The following is a 20,742-nucleotide window of genomic DNA, read 5'->3' as shown; positions in this document are numbered from 1 at the left end:
CCGATCAGCCCAAAAAGCCAGCTTTGAAGAAACTGGCTCTGCTTCTCCATGTTCTAATCAGATCAGTTGCACATGTGCGATACAGCATTTATTGGGCCCAAAATTTACACGTCCCAGCCAAGAAACGGCTGGGGGCAGCATTCTCCTACTGCAAAGAGGAACGGGAGTTACTGGCTTTCCAACCATAAGTAGTTTGCTACAAATACAGGAGGAGAGATGTTAGGCTTCTGTTTTCGGCCAGACTAGTCCTAATGGAATGGTGGACTAAAGATCCATTTTCTGGGATGGAAGCTCTGAGGACTGTCACTTAAACAGCCTACATTCCAGGACCTGCGCAGTCTCATAGTGAGTGGCCTCTGTGGACAGTTGTGTAACTTCTACATTCTAATGTAAATCCTTGATTCTGATGTGGCTTTCCAGAGTTCATCCCAGGTCATTTGAAAATGCAGTGACCTCTGAGCATTTCAGGATTTGCTGGAGGAGTCTGGACCTGAGGTGTGACTATTGTGTTTCAGAACCTACACTCCTGGAGAGAGGGTTGTCAAGTCTTCCGCTCAGATGGCTGTTTATCAGCATTGGGACATTTCCGGTGAGACAGAACTACAGATAATGCTGGTGAATGTGGCCAATACTGCCCTGGTTTGCACAGCTGATGCCATTTCCCTTTTTTCCATCTGCGTTATATGGCTCTTTGATCAGAGTGGAGTTGACTTCAGAAAGGGATATGATGAAGTCTGATATTGAAGAAAACTGCATAGATAATCTTAGTGAGACCACCCAGCTTCCTCTTTCCATAAAGAAATGAGCGCAGTAGTTCACACTCTGAAAAGGAGGCACTAGGGCCCTGAGTTAAGAATCTTGTTTTTTTGTTTTTGACCACACGGGCTGTTACGCACTAATTTCCTTTAAGACTTGCAATGAAGTCAGTAAACCACAGCCTTCAGCAGCCGCTCTCCATGCTGGTGCTTTCCGTTATGACATGCACTTGACATGTCCATCCTCTGCTTGGCCGGACCAGTCTCTCCCTGTCACGCAACATGGACCAAAGAGAGATTCTACTGCAAAACCTGGACAGGGCCCAAAGCAGGAAACTTAACAGAGAGGAGTTTGCAAACGAGTTTTTGGTAAGTCACCTACAGGCACATTTCTGAGTCTAACCTAATTTTATGGGGAAGCTCTCAATTGTTGAAGCAAATTCTGAACTGGGATGTAATGATTACATGTAACACTTTGTTTTTCTACTAATTCTAGAACAAAAATGGATCTAGGAACAGTGTTAAAGAGAAAAGAGCAGTTTAATAGTTTCCATTCTAAGTGAAGCTGTGTTTAACAATTACCTGATTCGATGCTTCCTGTTTCCTAATTTGCAAACGCACTTGTAGGAATGTAGTTTCATTTTTGCTGCAGGGGGATTAGCTGCTTCACTCCTAATACCACCAGTGGGGGCCATGTCTCTAAATATTTGAAAAAGCCTTTTCCCTTCAGCCATCTATCTCAGAGAAAAGTGTGAACTGAAGTGGGTCAGAACTGAAATACTCACTAGGTCCCTCAGATGACCACTCGATATGGTTCACTCCAGTAACCCATCTTGCGATGTCAAAGAAAATCCAGACTAGGGATCTGATTGCAGAGAAATTCCCTGACAAATTCCTGCAGGGACTGGTCCAGTCACTATTTCATATTAGCATTTGGGACCATGGTTAGAGCAGGAAAGAGGAAAAAAGTCATAAACTGGAGGCGTTAAAGAAGGATGTCCAGTCTCTGCATCACTAAGGTCCATACTGGCAACTTCTGAAGTCTCGGGCTATACCAGTTTGCATGGAAACGTGCATTTTATCCAACATAAATGCATATGCTGTAATATTTGTTAATTTTTTATTGGACCAACTTCTGTTGATAACCAAAACAAGCTTCTGAGCTTCACAGAACTCTCCTTCTGCTCCGTAGAGCTCAAAAGCTTGTCTCTTTCACCAACAGAAGTTGGTTCAATAAAAGGTATTGCCTCACTCACCTTGTCTCTTGTGTCCTGGAACCAACATGGCTAGAATAACATGGCAAGTAATATTAGTGGCATTTCTCTCTCCCCCCTTGAATAGAAGTTTCCTGTTGCTTCAGGTCACCAGCAGCAAAAGCTGCTATAGACCATCTTTGTCCTAATCTACATTTTAGGACACTCTGGGATACATTTGGCCAGGGGGCTGGGCTCAAGGCTTCCTTGCAGAGTTACATAAGAACGGCCATATTGGGTCAGCTCAATGGTCCATCTAGCCGAGGATCCTGTCTTCTTGCAGTGGCCAAAGCCAGGTGCTTCAGAAGGAATTAACAGAACAGGTAATCATCAAGTGATCCATCGCGTTGTCCACTCCCAGCTTTTGGCAAACAGAGGCTAGGGACACTTCAGAGCATGGTTTTGTATCCCAGCCCATCCTGGCTAATAGCCATTGATAGACCTATCCTCCATGAATATATCTAGCTCTTCTTTGAACCCTGTTATAGTCTTGGCCTTCACAACATCCTCTGGCAAAGAGTTCCACAGGGTTGACTGTGCATTGTGTGAAGAAATACTTCCTTTTGTTTGTTTTAAACGTGCTGCCTCTTAATTTCATTTGGTGACCCCTAGTTCTTGTGTTATGAGAAGAAGTAAATAACACTTCCTTATTTACTTTCTCCACACAAATCATAATTTAATAGTTCTGTTTAATGCACCTATTTTCAAGGCCCCAATCTTCATCAGCTGGGTGTGGGCTCATCGGTGTGGAGGGATTGTCACATAAATCCAGAATCTCGTGTTTAACAATGACCCAGTCCTAGGAATTTGCAGGAATTGTATTTGGGGATTTACCTAGTGAGTTGCTTTTGGACATACCAGCTGGAGATTGGCCTCCACAGTAGGCTCCATACTAACCCCACTGTTTGGGTTAGTCCCTGGTGCTTTAGGACAAAGAGTCCCCACTGTTATTGCTCAGCAAGACTTAGAAACCTCAGAAGGATGGTGATGCTGTTGCAGCCACAAGTCTTCAGCATCCCAGAGGCACTTGTATAACTAGTGACCTGAGTCCCCTTCCATCCTCCCAGGGGAAGGGAAGGGGGTTGTGCATGGCCAAGGCTGCTGGTGAGAATCCAGTCTGCTCAGGTAGCCCCCACATGAGCCAGCCCCCACTATGTCTTCCTAGAGAGGAGTCACTTCAAAGACTTAGGAAAATGTCAGTTGCTCACTGATGATCTCCGGTTCTCAGGTACCTCTGTCAGAGAGCAGTGATTAATCTGAGTGCTGAGTACCTTGCAGTAACAGTCCAATTGTTCCATGGAAAAAAGCAATGTCACCGGTGGCTGACTTTCCCCACCCAGTCTCTAAAGCTCGTGCTTTATTGTGTGAGGGAGGCTGAAGTGTCGGGGGCGTCAGGCCAGGATGAATGTGCTGGTCTCTGGGGAAAGTGGGTGTGTAGCTTGTGCACTGCCTGCAATCTGCCAAAAATAGTAAGTAGAAAAGTGTTTTCTCTGGTGCTGGGAAAGGCCTTTCCCAAAGCCCAGGATGGTTCAGACAGCTGTTCTGTGTATTAAGATCCTTAGAAGAAAACTGGTAAAGGCCAAACTTTCAAATCTGCTTGCCATGCATGAGCCACAAAAATAAGCCTGGGTCCATTATCCCTGCAAACACCCACTGCGTACAAACAGGTGCTTGCACATGCAAATTGTGTAATTGCTGGTGTCAATGGCAGTACTTGATTTGTGCCCAGATGTTCCATTTGGGCAGCCTCACATTTATAAGCTTAACCCTTGCTATTTGCATTTGCAATGTGACAGGTATCAGTCTGCCAAGTTGCCATATGTCAAGCTCTGTGGTGACAGAAGATGCAGATTAGAAACTAACCTGGCTTGGAGTTGTGGCTTAAAGTATTGGTCCCTCAATGCCAAGTGGCTCTAGTCCCCTTCATTAAAAACATTATCTGGAAGTGGGGGGCAGCACTAAAGGGGGTGCAACCCACAAAGTCCAGCCTTGGGTGCAATCTGCAGCAGGTTTGAGGGAGTTACAGATCTGAAATCCAGGGAGAACATCCTGCTGTTCCCCTGCACTTGGGCTTCCCCCTATGTTCCTGTTAATGTGGGGCTGATACATAAGAGTCCTGTGACTTCTGGAGCTCTGTTACTGACTCATTCTACCCAAATAAATGACAATGCTCCTGTCTCCCTCTGACTGTAGAACATGACAAGTGACAGCTGTTTCCTTAACTCATCAGATGTTTTAAAGTTAATGTTGACTCTAAAGTTAATTTAGTCTAAAAACTTCTGAATTTCCGTGAACAGAATTATTCTCTTGTCAGGGCCTGTCTGCAGCCACCATACAGCATGTCCTTTTAATCTGTTTTGCGAGAGATGCTGGATGGCTTAGGGAATAGGCTACAGGTATCTACGTTACTGAGACCCCTCTTGGTAGTAATGTTATCATTTAAAATTTAACATATAGCAGCATGGTGCTGCACTTCGAGTTGAGGGCCATTGTTCTGTTACCTTCAAGAGGCTTTGGATCAGGCTCATAGTGAGTAAAGACACAGGCCAAGATTCTCAGAAGTGGCCAGTAATGTTGGGTGCACAATTTAAGATGCCTTTACAGAGTACTGATCGTCAGAGGACAAGTGCTCCGCGCTTTCTGGAAATCAAGCCCCTATGAAATGTGTCAACTTGGGCACCCACAGACTGAATCTGACAAAGCCAGATGGGTGTTTGTGGTGGAGCAATACATAATAAGGTGATGGGGCTATGGGGGCCCCTGTACTGTGTGTAGATCCAGGGGTCTGGTGTTTTACTTACACTAAGGTTATATGGATGAATTTATAAGGGACTGTAGGGAAAGGTGAGTTTTGAGGGAAGTGGGAAGTGGTATTTGCTGGCTGCTGTAAGTGTATGTGGCTAGTTGCTGTGGAGCTCCCTGAGGAAAGAGTGAAGGGGGCAAACACTGTCATTCTGAATGCTGCCCTGAACTAAACTGTTAGGAGTGGGATTTGGTCCCTAAAGATCAGTCTGAAAAAGAACTGTAAATAAAATTAATTATAACTCCTTCCATAGTCCTCGTTCCAAAACCCCACATTGCAGATTTCTTTGTCACAAGACACCCAAAATCCAACCAAAATAAAAGCCACAAGTGTGTATGAAAAAAATACAAAGTCACTCACAACTCCTCTCCAGGGAGTCCAGAACAACAGGCCAAAGGGAAACAGGACCATAACAAGTAAGTCTGTAGTGTGGTCCTTGAAACCAGTCTCCTCCACACCAGCTCATTGCCTCCCTGTGCCTCGCTGCAGCTCTGTGCTAGCTTCACTCAGCCATAAGTCAAAGCACAATGGCAATTCCTTATGGCACCACAGGGCCTGTACATCTCCACAAGCAGGTGGACCTGCTAAGAAGGAATCCTTCCCCCTTTTATGACTGGAGAGCTCTTTGAAACCCAGGTCTTTTAGGTGTGTGGTTGACTGAAGCACGGTGAATGAAAACTTCTTGGGCAGAGTGTTTTCTTCTACCTTTGGACTCTACTGTGTTCAACTGTTAGGCTCCCAAATCATTGGGATGGGGTGGATGGGAGAGTCCTGTGCAACCAGTGGGCTTCACAGCTTGAGGAAAACAATTGAGAGTGAGTGTTGTTGGCTCAGGAGATTGGTCATGAGATACAGAAGCTTTCACCTTCAAGTCTGATTTCAAATCCAACTCAGTTTAGTAGTGATGGAAAGCTCTTACCATCTGATGTCTGCTCAGTGCCATGAAATGAGTTGGGGTTTAAGTCTGCTTCCTAGTGGGCATGCGTCTGTGTTACTGAAATGACCACCATGACTGGCCTCTTCCTTGGCAGTCTCAGCAGAAGTGCCACAGAGGCTGGTTGTTCCTCCACGTCAGGCCTAAGGCAGGCTGGTGCCATGTTTGCACAGCATGGTGTCTGCGCAGCATCTACCCTGACCCCTGCATGTAAGCGGGGAACTTCAGCCTCCTGGGATGTCTGGCTGGGACTCCTCCTGCTGCTAACAGGCACATAGACAACTTTTTTTATTTTGGGGATGGGGAAAGAGTTAATAATGAAATAGTAGCTGTTTGAAATATAGTTCTGAGTAATTATTTGTACCATGACTAATTCTGTCCACATTGATTAAAAGATAAACGGGGCTTATAGTAGAGCTGTCATACTGGGTCAGACAATGGTCCATCTTGCCAGTGTCCTGGTTCCAACAGTGGCCCTTACCAGAGCGTCAGAGGGAGTGTACAGAATAGGGCAGGTATGGAGTCATCCACCCCTGTCTTCCATTCCTGGCTTCTAGCAGTCAGAAGTTTAGGGTCTCCCCAAGCATGGGGTTGTGTCCGACCATCTTGGCTAATACACACTGATGGACTTATCCTCCATGAACTTATCTAGTTATTTTTTTTACCCAATTCTACTTTTGGCCACCACAACTTCCCATGGCAATGAGTTTCACAGGTTAGTTGTACGTTGTGTGGAAAAGTACTTCCCTTATTTTAAATTTAATTGTGTGATTCCTGGTTTTGTATTGTATGAAAGGGTAAATAACACTTTCTCTAGTCTCTTATTCTATACCAGGGGTTCTCAAACTGGGGGTCGGGACCCCTCAGGGGGTCGTGAGGTTATTACATGGGTGGTCGCGAGCTGTCAACTTCCACCCCAAACTCCCTTTGCCTCCAGCATTTATAATGGTGTTAAATATATAAAAAGTGTTTTTAATTTATAAGGGGGGGGCACACTCAGAGACTTGCTATGTGAAAGGGGTCACCAGTAAAAAAGTTTGAGAGCCACTGTTCTATACCTTTCACAATGTTCCAAATGCAGTGTTTCCTTTTATTAATGCAATCCCTAAATGTGTGCTAAATTCCTCCAAACTCGCAGTGGTGTGTGTGCAAGGACTACATTTACTTTGAAAAGGTAACAGAATTGTAAGCTGATACTAGCTCTGACCTTGACCTTCTCCCTTGCACAACACACAGGAGAGAAAGTGGGATCGTGGAAGCCTTGCCTGCTGGGACTGTAGTCCTCATGGCTGCACCTCCTTTATTAAACAGGAAGTGTGTTGCTATCCCGTTGATTGATGCAAATTAGTTGCCTCTCATGAGTTTCTGGCAAACTGCTGGGTGATCCCTCAACTGGAGGGCAAATGCGGAGTTCTGCTCCTATAAACCTATGAGTTGAACCTATTAGTTTTTAGGAGAAAACTACCTTCCAAGTGCATCTTTCTCCTGGGGATGCCAGCTTCTCAGTGCTCCCCCGCCAGACCACAGAGCTATTTTTGTCCAAGTGTCATGAGACCAATGTGTTCTGTTTTTCCTCTAATGCCTGATTGGTTTAGCCACCCTTTCCACATCCTGTCGGAAAGCAGCCTCAGCTGGTAATTTCAATGCATAGTAGATGCAAAGAAAAGCTGTGCAGCGTCCCCCTGGCCCATCCAGCGTGCCCCAGTAACTGGAGCGGGACCTTTCTGACATGTTCCTTCTAAAGGGGAACATGAGCCTGAGTGACCTCGTACTTTTAGCCCAAAACTTTTTCTTTGCTTTTCTTCATCTCCAAATCCCAGAGGTAACCACAGAGCTGCCACGAAATGGGCTATAAGGGCATGAGAAAGCATCAGCTCTGTCAGACAGGATGGAGGCTCCTCACTCAAATCCTCTGGCAGGCATCCCTGCACTAGTCTCCCCAGAGACTAGACTGTAGGGTCTGCCTGGGGCAGAAATGCCAGAACTAAGGCCATGGAGCAGGCCTTCATTTCCCAGCATCATTCCACAGCAACAAAAGATCTGCACAATAACATAACTCCAGGAGCAATAGGAAGGTGCGCACTAGACTCCAGGATTTCAAAGCACAGAGGTGTTGGGACCATCCCTCATTGTCTGGTTTGAGATTCAGCCGCATTAATTCCTTGCCTGTCATACCACCGAGCACAGTGGGCTAAATGTTACCATTAATAAATGGGGGCAGTAATAATAAAATGTTTAGTACTTTTAAAGGCCAGTTTGTAGTGAAGCAAAGGGGGTGTTTCTAATGGATCAGCCCAGTGAAATCACAAATCCTTTTAGACTGCACCAGCCAGACTCCATATAACCTCCCTGGCAGCAGGGAAAACAATCCACAATGCAGCAGCCTTACGCTACCAAAGAGAGACTGATTAGAGGTCTCTTGGAGCCATGTGTTGTCTTTTTTAGAATCCCGTTCAGCAGTACCTGCAATTGCTTTTCTTCGGTTCCCCTTGTTGCACAGCTCAGTCTAATTCAGGCAGTCCCACAAACCAGAGATTATTTGACAAAGATGCTTCAGTTCTTAGCTACAGTGTGAGAAAAGTGAATTGCTGATCATTTGTTGGAGATAGCTTAATGTCACTATTGCCTGTTGTCTGCTTGGCGTCTATGCTGAAAATGATACGTTTGTACGGCAGAAGTTTTGTGTTCCAAATAAATGTATAACTTTCTAAAGAGGCACTTCAAAAGCCTGTGTCAGAGCCTCTAGCGTCCCCAGCTCAGCATGCAGACTTTCTGGTCTTCAGAACTCCTGGCTGCAAAATGGTTCTCGAGTGGCTACTGTTGTTCTGTTCGTGCTGAGTGCCTCGAGAGAGGCCAATCAGGAAAGAATGAATAGTGCAGACCTTGCTTTGTGGTGGTGAGTCTGGCCCCCTAGGGACCATCAGACATGCTCTCTAACACCGTGCTGTCTGTAACACATTCGCTTTAATCTGTTCCATTGTTTTACCACAGAAGCTGAAAAGGCAATCAACAAAATACAGATCAGACAGAATATACCCAACTGCAGCGTCTGAGCAACCAGAAAACATCAAGAAAAATCGATACAAGGACATCTTACCCTGTAGGTTGAAAATACCAAATTTGCAAGTTAGCCTTTCTTTCTTACCAGTTATTGTCATACTAGCTTCTCCCTCCTCCCCTGCCCAGTATATACGTGGATATAGACATCAGTATGTAAGCCTAGCATGTATAGGCATGCATACACCAAAGTAGGCTATGCAGCACACATCAGGACATGCATACATAGGCATATGCTCTCCTATGCTCATCAGATAGACATACCTGTGCATATCTCCATGTGACCCTCCACAGACCAACTCTTAATATGCTTTGAATGCCATGATTAATATTTAAGATGTCACTTTTTCATATTTTAATGTATATACATAGTGGTGGGGATTTGTAGGTTATTCAGTAGGGGAAAATATTTTTTCTTATTTATCAGGTAAGTTGTTACATGAAAGTCTGCTGTATAATGTGCATGCTGTCCAACTTCAGAGAAACCACATAAAGCAAGGCTTAGACAGAGATGCCTTTGGGGCACATTAATTCCATGTAAGTTCTTCAGGGCAGAGACTGTTATACTACGTACTTGTACAACATCTACTACAACGGGCCTTGATTTAAATGTGCTCTAGCTCAATTATAAGATATGGGCTTGATGCAGGAATCACAATAAGAAATTCTATTACCTATGCTGGGCAGAAGGTCAGACTAGATGATCGTAATGGTCCCTTTTGGCCTTAAAATCTACAAAATTTGGACCCTCTAGGCTCTAATGTGATACAATAAAAAACAATAATTACTCCTTTCTCTCTCCCCTGCAGTTGATCACAGCAGAGTGGAGCTCTCCCTCATCACATCAGATAAAGATTCTCATTACATAAATGCCAACTTCATCAAGGTATTGCCTGGTTTGTAGTACATACTTTCAAGTGCATCACACTGAGCTGTGAAAAGGCAGCTCCCATGGCAGTGCTGCATGGAATGAGCAGACAGTGGCAGGCTGATATAGAATAAGTACATATATCTAGAGTTGTACCAGAGTCTGGAGGGAGCTCCATCCCGTCCTCATTGGCTATGGGGTGGCTTACCATGGTGGGGGTGATAATGAAATCGGGGGGAAATTAAGGAGACCTTTGAGAACCCTCCATGCCAACACCCCTTAAAATGTCCAGGAAGCCAGGCTTTGCTATATGAGAAGTGCATGATCTTGGGGAGGGGAGCAGTTTTCAGACTACAGCTCCAAGCTCAGAGCCCTGTGTCCCCATCAGCTTTATATTCCTTTGTGTGTATGTGTTCAATGGCGAGTGGAATGACTCTACACTGCCTGCCACTAGCAAAGGCCTCTGATGCCACTGCTCAGACAGGAAGCTCTGCGCCCACATCAGTGCTGAGACCCAGTTACATCAGTAGAACTCGAGGCATCTGTGGCCAGCAAGAGACGGGGGCAAGTCAGTACCTCATTCCTCCACCCCTACAGCTTTGTTCGGTTTGTAAATGCCTCTCCCCTTGCTGTGGTTGAAGCAGAGACGTTTCCCTCCATCTGTGCCAAGGAATGTTGCCTAACCACGTTGTACAGGGCAAAGACCATTATAAAGGATGCCAGACCAGGATATTAACAAGTAGGGATATGCCCTACTGCAAAACATAGACCAGATCAGTATTTTGAACATTTGTCAGCAAGCTCCCCCCTAAAATAGAAAAAAATTGATGCTGTTTGGAAGTGAGGGGCGGAGGTTGTTCCAAACCCATCTCTCACTATCAGTAGAGAAGGGTAGATTCTGCTAGTCAGCTGTTGACTGGACTGTCAGTCCAACTAGCGATACTGCAGGGGCGAAAACACACAGCTTTTCAGAGAGCCAGACAAAAAGCTGAAGGAACTACAGTTGTCCTAGTCGTTAAAGCACTTTAGTCTTTTCATGTAAATGCAGTACAGTTCTAAATTAGTGCTAGTTCTGTCTCTTCGGGTGCTTAGTGCCCATACAAATATTATATTCATATGCAATCTGAATTTCATTTTAGGGAGTATATGGGCCGAGGGCGTATATAGCTACCCAGGGTCCTCTCACCACCACTGTTCTTGACTTCTGGAGGATGATTTGGGAATATGAAGTCCTGGTAAGATGCAGATCAGTGCTTTCTGTTACGTATTTTTACAGCTTTGCAATAAAGTCCATGTGTATTTGTGTTACTGGCTGGATAATGAGTATGTGCTGTTAGTGTGCCAGGATCACGAGTTGTACACCATGCTCACTGCATTTTTCATGAGGGTCTTTATCAAAAACAGCATGATGGATGAGTATTGTCTCATGACAGTCTTCCATGGGAGAGCTTTGGAGCTGAAAGGTCTCTGGCACCCATGCTGTGAACAGTGCCCAAATTTTGCCTAGCTGAGAAGCATCAGAGTAAGAGGGCCATATGTGGCCCAAAATAATTTTTCTCACAACTGATAAATATCCCTGAATGCTACTTAACTATCCTATCTAAAATCTGCCTTTCTCCCCTGATTAAGAGACATTCAGGTTTTATGTTCTTTATTTTTACAGATTGTGGTTATGGCTTGCATGGAGTTTGAAATGGGGAAGGTGAGTAATGTGTCGGAGCATGGAGCCGGTGTCTTGGTGTCACCAGGGGGAGAAAGAATGTGCATTTCCATTGGGTTTCACAAAGAATGAGTTCATATTTAGAAATCAGTGAATAGTTCATATCTGGAGACTCCCAAATGCACAGAATTTTGTTCAATCATCGCCAAACTGGTTCTGAGAGTGAGATTAGCCTCTGCAAGAGAGAAAGGTCTCAGTAGACCACACACTGTGATGCTGTTGGCTCACTCCAGCAGCCAAGCAGGTGCTTGGATCATCAGAAAATGGTGCTGTCTCTCTGGAGAAACCGTGTATTGGGAGCCCCAAGGAAGAGGGAGACAAGAGTCAGCTCAGCAACAAAGCCAGGCATTTCGAAACAAATAACTGTCCATTGGGGAAGACAAGGCAGGAGACACGGCAGGCAGGTGTAGAGACAAATAACCACAGACTCTTCCTGCTTTTTACAATAGAAAAAGTGTGAGCGGTACTGGGTTGAGGTGGGCGATTCACCACTCCAGTGTGGTCCTTTCACCATCACTTGTGTAAGTACATCAGCCTTTTCCATCCTGCCTAACAAGTGTTCCACAATCTGTGGCACCCTTTATGGAAACCAGTGCCATGTATCTGCAGAAAGTGACTAATGTATTGCTTCTGCAGGAATTGGAGGAAAAGAAAACTGAATATGTGATTCGGACTCTAAAGGTGACATTGAACAAAGTAAGTAGGGAAATGGTCAGGCAGGAAGAGCATCCAACTGGCTTTACTGCACTTATTCTAATTAAATGGTACCATTGTTGACTGCAGGAGATACAGGGTTTCTACAGTAAGCTTTGAAGGAGCTGCCAATATTCCACAACGTGTTATTTTTTGATTCCATAGTGATTATATACTAAAGAAAGTAAAAATAGCCAAGTTGTCAAACCCTAATTTCTGCAGCTGTTTTAGCTGAGCGCCAAGGTGTTATTCTCTGGATAAGAAAAACATAGGGCTTGTCTACACTTTAAAATGCTGCAGCGGCGCAGCTGGACCATTTCAGTGAAAACACTACAGTAGAACCTCAGAGTTACGGATACCGGAGTTACGAACTGACCAGTCAACCACACACATCATTTGGAACAGGAAGTGCACTCAGGCAGCAGCAGTAACAAAACAAAGCAAATACAGTACAGTGTTAAACATAAATTACTTTAAAAAAAAAGGGGGGGGGGGGAAGCAGCATTTTTCTTCTGTATAGTAAAGCTTCAAAGCTGCATTAAGTCAATGTTCAGTTGTAAACTTTTGAAAGAACAACCATAAGGTTTTATTCAGAGTTACGAACGTTTCAGAGTTACGAACAACTTCCATTCCCAAGGTGTTCGTAACTCTGAGGTTCTACTGTCCCTACGCGGAGGGTTTCTTCCATCAGCATAGGTACTCCACTTCCCTGATAACCAGGAGCTGGGTCAAAGGGAGAATTCTACCATTGATCTAGCGCTGTCTATGCTGGGGTTTGGTCAGTTTAACTGAATCACTCAGGGATATGGGTTTTTCACATCCCTGAGCGAAATAGTTATACCAACCTAATTTCCTAGCATAGACCAGGCCTTAGCCTCACTGTTTCCTCTTTAGAAACTATTAGCAGGCAATATAGAGAGTGCCATGTAAAATGAAAAGGCCTAAGAGAACATTTACAGAGTGACAGACAGGTTATATTCCAGAAATATAGTGTAAATGGGTACTGGTGGAGGGTGTAGCACATACTGACTTTTTTGATGCCTTTTTGATCTTGGAATGGCCACCTATTTGTAGGCTCTGTACCGACATGGACATCTGAGACGTGGGGCTTTCTCCTCACATAAAACAGGCAGAATTCCTGGCCTTAGCTCCTCCTCTTTCTTCTCGTTTACAGGTAATTCGCACTATTTATCAGTTCCATTATAAAAACTGGCCAGACCATGATGTACCCTCCTCCATCAACCCCATCCTTGAGCTTATCTGGGAGATGCGCTGCTACCAGCCAGATGACAACATCCCCATCTGTATTCACTGCAGGTAAGGAGGTTTTACTGGCAAGGGAAATGCTGTTATTTAGCCTCAAGTGAATGGAACACCTTCTTTCTTTCTGTTTAGGTGGGTGTTAAAAAGCCTGTCACTTTTTAAAGTCTTAGGTCAAATCCCCTGTCTGAGGAGAGCAAGTTCTAAAGCCAGAAGCTGTATCTGAGCAAATTGGATGGCTGGATGTAGAAAAAAAGCTGGCTACTTTGTATGTACAATGATATTTGTAGTTACATACCAAGAAAAATATAATCAGTCCCCATGCATCAGCTGATCACATAGGATTTATGGAAGGAATTTGTTCAAGTGCAATGTGGGACTTTTCATCCTCCTGCGGCTCATCAATCAGCGTTGTGTGGTGGATGCAGGGAGGGTCCTGGTTTTGATGGACCAATGCTCTCTCACGATCTGGCAAATCTCTATGTTCCTACTGCCAAGAGCAGAATAGCCGCCATATCTGTTTGCAGAGATTGCAATCCTGTGTGGAAGTGATTGCTCTGCAGCGTGCTGTGGGAGTTGGTAAGGCACTAGAGGTGCTGCTTCTAGAGCAACATGGCTGAAATGAACAGGGCAATGCACTGGTGTCAGTAGCCAGCTTCCTCCTTAAGGCATCATTGGAGGCCGGCTCAGGGATGGAGCTGATAGGATATATGATATGATATGATTGGGCTGCCTTTGGTAGGAAAATACAGTGCATGGGCTTAGGCAATGTAGACTTGGATTTGCATCAGTTGCAGAATAACAATATTGATCCATGAATAAAAACACAGAAGGAAGAGAGATTAATGTCAAGTAATAAGTGAAGACAAAACCCCTCCTCAAATCTCAGGGCTCCGATTTTCATTTCAGTGCTGGTTGTGGGAGAACAGGAGTTATTTGTGCCATTGACTATACCTGGAAGCTGCTGAAGGATGGGGTGAGTATCTCAGCAGTGCCTGGGATCAGTCTTTTTGTTTTCCTGTATGCCTACCCAGTGCTTGCTTTTTACCCTGGGCTCTTTTGCTCCTCAAAGTGCCCGTGTCTGGCTCAGTCTTTTTTGAACCATATTCCCAATGATAGCAAATTCTCTTGCTGCCTTTGAGTATATTTCACATGCTAATTCTCTCATAAACTCCCTCTGGCCCACAGTGGTGCCAGAACAATTTTTATTGTGGGGGTGCTGAATGCAGAAACCATGTATTTGGGTTGCTATTACTACTTCAAGCCAGGGGGTGCGGCAGCACCCCTAGTTCCAGCCCCTATGCTGGCCCAACTCTTTGAAGGCAGTGTCAGATGAGTTTAATAAACTCCATGCCCTGTTTCATGTTGTCCTAATTTCATCCTGTCTCTTCCTCCTCCATAGTGTTTACTGTTCCTCCCAGACTTGTGTTCTCTCCACATGCTGATATGAACCACTTCTGAGGCCTTAAAACAACCTAAGACATAAAAAGCCAATAAAAGCCTCTTTCCTGTTGCTACCCTCCTATCTGAACTGTAGGTCACAGTGCTTTACCACTGCTCTGACATCAGTCGTTAAACTGGCTTTTTGCCTGCAATCCTGTGCCTGGCTGCAGTCCTGATCTTCTGTCCTTTAGTGTAAGAAATTCAGGTTTCTAAAACTAGATTATTTTTTTTGCTTGTGAAGTAATTCCTGGATGAATGCCTGTCTCAAGACAGGATTCTAGGAGTGGCTATTTTCTGCATCATGGTCACACTAAAATCCATCTAGATCACAGTTCAGAGCAGGTTGCCATAAATTCAGCTTCTCTTTGCACTCCATGGAACTTGTATTTGTCTCTCATGCTGTTGTCAGAGAAAGGGATGCCTCCTAATGAGTAGAAGATGGGAGGGGATATGTGAGGAGGGAAAGGATTCATCAACAAAGAAAAAATCACAAGCAGTAAAGATTTCTTGTAACAATGGGCCTGAAGTTTGGATCCAGGTCTGAACTGCATCACCATTTGGGAGTGGTTTTGGTTCAGGCCCATTTCTAATTTCTCATGATCTCTCTTTTATAAGATTGTTCCAGAGAACTTCAGTATTTTTAGTCTGGTCCAGGAAATGCGCACACAAAGGCCATCAATAGTGCAAACCAAGGTATGTTCAGAAAGCTCCAAGCAGGTCATAGCTACTAAATGCTTGCTATAAAACCAGACCCATATCTTCTCTTCAGGGTTTGCAAGAACCAAACTTGTATTGTTACACTGTGGGGCAAACCTCTGCGTGCAGCAAGCATGTTGCTTTGTATTCTGTAAGACCCTTTCCCAAAAGAAGCTTATCAGGAGAAATCAAATGAGTACATGATGATGTAGCTTAGTACTTGTGATTGTCTATGCTGAAACAAGTTACTGTTCAGTAAGCGAAGCTGGCTTCGACTGGCATGTATTGAAGAGGAAGCTCAGCACACAACGTTTGTTCAGTTGACATTAACACATACTCAAACCTTGACCATTTGAAAACAGCAGCTATAACCCCTTCTGAGAATTTGCCTAACCCAAGGACTGGAATTTCCAGCACTGTAAGAGCTAATATGTTGCATGGTTCAGATGAATTGGCTGCTGTCTGAAGTGGATGTGAGTAATGGGGATACCTGCATCTCCTGTGTTTCTTCTGTTTTCTATTTAGGAACAGTATGAATTGGTCTACGATGCTGTGATCGAACTCTTTAAAAGACAGATTGAAGTGCTCACTGTCCACTCAGACTCTGCTGCCACAGAGGTAAGATTTGTCCCCCCAATGCATACTGCCCTTAGCGGTCCTCTTATGGCTGAGATGTGTTAGCTCAGAGTCAAACTCCTCCAAGCCCTGCTGAACTGGGAAGTGATTTGCACTAAAGGAATGCAGTTGCTGCTCTTGTATATTTAATGGTTATATTATGGTTGCGCGAAGGGGCTCCAATCTATGTAGGTGCATGTATGGTCCCCAGAACTGTAGTATGAGAGCACCACATGCACATTATTGCATTCATCCTAACTAACCCTCTACACGGGCAGAAAGATTACAGTCATACAGGGAGTCTATGGCAGAGGCAGAGACTGAACCCAAATCTCCTGAATCCCAGTCAAGTGCCTTGACCACAAACCCAGTCTTCCCCTTCATTATGCAATCCCTGTTACAGCAGCAAGATGCAGAGGAGGGTTCCACTTGCTTTTTTGTGTGTAATTGTTTATTATAATGAATGAATAAAGTATTGACTTTCCCCAAACAGTCAACCTCAACTGGCTGATTTCTAGTAGGCATCCCAGCAGACCTGGGTCTTGAGGAGGGATCAGAAGGAGCAGAGCGTAGTGTCCTTATGGATTAGTTCAGGAAGGCTGTCCATGTGTACAGAGCATCATAGATGAAAGTTTCAGAATATTCATTGGACAGGTTGGCGGTCAAACTGGCAGTATTGGCCAAATGGGAGTGGATGATGCGATAAGAGGCAAAAGCTAGTATTAACATGTTGCCTTAAGAGATGCCATACAGGCAGCAGCAGCTGTCAATCCAGGGTTGGGCCCTGCACCTCTTTTATTCATGTCCAATAGCTTTGACTAGAATCTAACAATATAAAAGAGATCCCAAATTCCCCTGAGAAAAATCTACTGTAGGAGAACAAAACACAAATCAAAGACATCGCTACAAAAGGTTCTGCTCCCAACAAAGTAGATAGGAGCTGCACTAGGTAATGCCCATTACAGCTAACTCCTGGAAGAAGAGAGGCTAAAATGTACAGTGAAAAAATACATGTAAATTCCTCAGCCACATTTAGTTCTGATGGAGGATGAAGTGTCTGAGTCTGAAATTGTGTGGTCAAGTCATATTTGAGTTGTAACATCCCAAACAGAGTTAACACTTCTTAATTCTGACCTTTCTTTGTTATAATTGCTCAGAGCCCTCCACCTCAAACATGGTTTGTCTGGCTGTCTTCAAACTTTCTGAAACAAATGCATTTCTAAACAGACTCAGACTGAGAAACTTCAGTTAAAAGGGGGTGGAAATAGGGCTTACAATGAAAAACATTTGGCATTGTCAGCAAAGATCTTAAGACTGACTCCACAATGAAGTCCAGCTTTCAAACTGAACCCTTTAAAATATGTACCTGAGTTTGACATGCTGTAATAAGTTGGTATTTGCTGAGACTTCACAGCCAGACTTGGTTGAGCAGATTGTGGGAGTCAGCTTCCTTCTCTTGTGCTGTGGACAGTCACATGGTTAGGTGCAGATGTGAGGCCAGGTTGAGACAGAAAGCAGAGAAACACTTGAGTCCGGATGTGGTTTTATAGCTCTTGGCCAAACCTTCTCGGCTGCAGAGACCTGGCTGTCCTTTGAAAACGCTTTACCAAAAGAAGGGGATGAGTGCACAACTAACGTGTCAAAAGCAAAACCAATTTCCACGTAGCCAGATAGCATGTGGGTCCTAGAAGCACAGCCAGCTGCACAGACATTGCAAACTTTTTGGGGAAGAGTTTGATTCTTGTAAAAACGTATGTACTGCATCTTCCAATAAGACAGTGTCTGTTTCTGCTGTTCCTGCATTTCCATTTCCAAACAATCAATGGTAGGCAGAGGTAGTTGGCAGAGCCAATCACCAGGAATAACAAAGTGAAATTAAACCTTGTGTATTGCCTGCATGCTTTCCTGACAGTCTTGCTGCAATACGAGCGAGCGCTAACCTTCTCTTTCAATAGATTCAAACAAACCATCCAAGACTCCAGCCGCTTCTGAGCCCACTGGAAGAAACTTATTCTCTGACACTACCAAGCTGGTAAGGGCAGGTCTAATCTAGACACACATGGTGCAAGTGCCATGTGTCAATGACTTCCAATTTCAGGATGAAATAACATTATTTCTAGTTGTTCTTCTAGCACCTGGATTCTGTGTGTGTCTATAGAGAGTGGTCATAATGAGTGCACACAAAACACTGAAACAAAAATAGATACTTTTTTAGGGAGACACAGACATGGTAATTGCCTACAAAGATTCAGGTACCAAATGTCCATGTTATATAGGTCTCTTTTTCAATATATTTTAGAAGGAAGATTGATTTTGATTTGCTTCTTCTGTTTTGATCAGGAAAACATTTATTTTGCTGTTTGGTAAAATTCACCCATGCAGAGGGGCCAGCACAGGCTTATTCACTGCTTAAGCCCTCAAAGTAGGGCTCAATCATGAGTTCATTGGTCCACAAGCATTGTGTAGGCTCACTGCACAGGATGCGCTTCCCCCTAAAAGCATGGCAAGGACTGTTGGGGACTTGCTCTTGTATGCACATGGGGGTTAGAACGCGGTGGAGCTCTGCTTATATAGTAATGGGGTTTTCTGAGTGGTAAATAGTTCTGCTCTCATATAACTGTACTTTATTGCAGTTCAGCGCGAGAGGAACAGGAGCTACATCAAAGTTCTGATCATATGGCACAAGGGGAAATATCACTGACTGATGCATTGAACTGTAGGCCCTCAACAGTACATGACAACTATGGGCACAGTGTTCCTCCCATTAGACAAGCCCTTTCTTCTGGGGCCTTGAACTTCAGCAGCAGCAAGAATGCAGGTGCCGCTCTGCTGTCTGGGGAACCACTCCAGAAACATCACAGCTTAGACTTGAGCAGCATTTTTTCTGATGAGATTCCTCTGAACCTGAAATCTACAGCTGCATGTCGGAGAAACCCTAGTGTCAAGGCCCCATTAATACAAACCAAATCAACTCCCTTTGAGTTAGTGCAGCAGAGAGACACCCAGGAACTGGATGGAGGGGATGCAGTATCCTCTTTGGGCCCCTGGCTACCAAACTCCTGCAGTTCTGTGGGCTTTGAGGTGAAGAAGCAGACTGACTTTTCTTCTGTTGAACTGAACCATTCTAGCAGACTAGTAGACGCTCCCCCGCGACACATGAGCAGTGGCCTACATCCTTCCCCATATTGTTGCTCAGCGGAAGACCCTTACTTTTCTTCGCTCTCTTCAGATGATCCAGGATCCCCGATGTTTATTGACTACTTTTCAGAGCTGTATGAAACAGTTTCCCTTTCTTTCCCTGCTGCAATTTCCACAATCCAGCCCTTGGATTCTACCAGGGCCAGTCCTCCAGTGTCAACTCCTCTGTCCCAGCATGTTCACCCATTGGATGACAGGCAGGCATCCTCGCAGAGTAAGCTGTGTGGCAGTGTTGCCAGCTGAGCTCATTTATTCTGGGGTCTTACCATGTGGTGTGTGATACCTTTTTGAAATTCACATAGGATTTTCCTGCAGCCTGTTCTATTTCCGAATCCAGCACTCCCACTCAGTTGGACAAGGGACTCAAATGTTCCTTCTGACTTCAGTAGAAACTACAACCACAGAGTGGAGGGCAGAACTGGGCTTCAAACTGTTGATTCTGCCTCAGTTTTCCATAGAAATTGCCATAATTTTCTGGGGTAGCATGACCATCAGAATCCCTCTAGTACTTCTGCTCTATGCTACCACGTCACCTCATGCTGTGACCTCGGCAGATATAAGTTAACCAAGGTTGGGTTTCGTTAATACTTGGATTGGATCACTCCATGGAAAACCAAGGGAACTGTAGGAAGTGGTTTTAGGGACTCCACTAAGGATCCCTTCCCTCAGTTATTTAAAGATTCCATAGCTCTTTCTGAAAGAGTCCTGGATTGGAACCCTTGGGGAAATACTGGCTCTATTGTAGTCAGCGGCAAAACTCCCACTGAGATAAATAGGGCCAGGATTTCACTCCTGGTGTCCTGGCTGAACTTAAGCCTGCAAAGTTACATTCTGCCCACATAAAGTTTACTCCACAGTTTCCATTGGGTACAGGATTGTTCTCTTCATGTCCAAGTCAATGGTATCAGTGCAGTATTTGTCAGTTACTTTGGAATTGCTGTAGGTGTGGAGTTAAAACTAAAACCATCTTTGCTCCATTCAGGCTCTTTAGGACCCAAATGTCAAAAGTGCTCTGAGGTCCCTCCATCATTGGAAATTCTTCAGCTTTCTGTGGGATTTCAGACCCCTAATCCCTGACTGAAGGTGTTATACTGGAGTTTAGGTTGGAGTAGTTACCAACACAACTGCCACCTAGTAGTAACAATGTTAATTTTAAGTTTATGCAGGTTAACATGCATAGGAACTGATCCTGCTCCACAATGGGTGTTCTGCTACTGATACAGGTGGAAGCAGGCACACAGTTTTATAATTATCTAGAGCAAGTGGAAATCATATTGGAATATACCTAGATTTTTTAAAATAAAGTTTTAGAAGATTTTGATCACAATCTATGGTGCCTGGTTGGATAACAGCAGCCAGGGCTCAAGATGGATGGGTTTCAAGCTCTGTGGATTGCTTATGGGGGTATCCCTCACAGCCTGGGAAAATGGGGATGATTTTTTTCTTG

At 44.4% G+C, this 20,742-nt stretch overlaps 1 protein-coding gene across 1 annotated transcript in view; it reads left to right on the top strand.

Annotated features, from left to right (window-relative positions):
* The first annotated feature begins 910 nt into the window (after positions 1-910).
* Positions 911-20,742, top strand: part of PTPN22 (protein tyrosine phosphatase non-receptor type 22) — a 30,914-nt gene continuing 11,082 nt past the window's right edge. Inside the window, exons 1-13 of the mRNA XM_065402647.1 lie at positions 911-1,124; positions 8,737-8,845; positions 9,612-9,688; positions 10,810-10,905; positions 11,334-11,372; positions 11,840-11,911; positions 12,027-12,086; positions 13,258-13,400; positions 14,253-14,319; positions 15,402-15,479; positions 16,008-16,100; positions 18,053-18,129; positions 18,731-19,509. Of these exons, the coding sequence (XP_065258719.1) occupies positions 1,038-1,124; positions 8,737-8,845; positions 9,612-9,688; positions 10,810-10,905; positions 11,334-11,372; positions 11,840-11,911; positions 12,027-12,086; positions 13,258-13,400; positions 14,253-14,319; positions 15,402-15,479; positions 16,008-16,100; positions 18,053-18,129; positions 18,731-19,509 (1,777 nt within the window). The 5' untranslated portion in view covers positions 911-1,037. The remainder of the gene's footprint in view (positions 1,125-8,736; positions 8,846-9,611; positions 9,689-10,809; positions 10,906-11,333; positions 11,373-11,839; positions 11,912-12,026; positions 12,087-13,257; positions 13,401-14,252; positions 14,320-15,401; positions 15,480-16,007; positions 16,101-18,052; positions 18,130-18,730; positions 19,510-20,742) is intronic.

This window comes from Emys orbicularis, chromosome 4 (genome assembly GCF_028017835.1).
Source record: "Emys orbicularis isolate rEmyOrb1 chromosome 4, rEmyOrb1.hap1, whole genome shotgun sequence".
NCBI classification, from domain to species: Eukaryota; Metazoa; Chordata; order Testudines; family Emydidae; genus Emys; species Emys orbicularis.
This window is presented reverse-complemented; position numbering and strand designations above follow the sequence as displayed.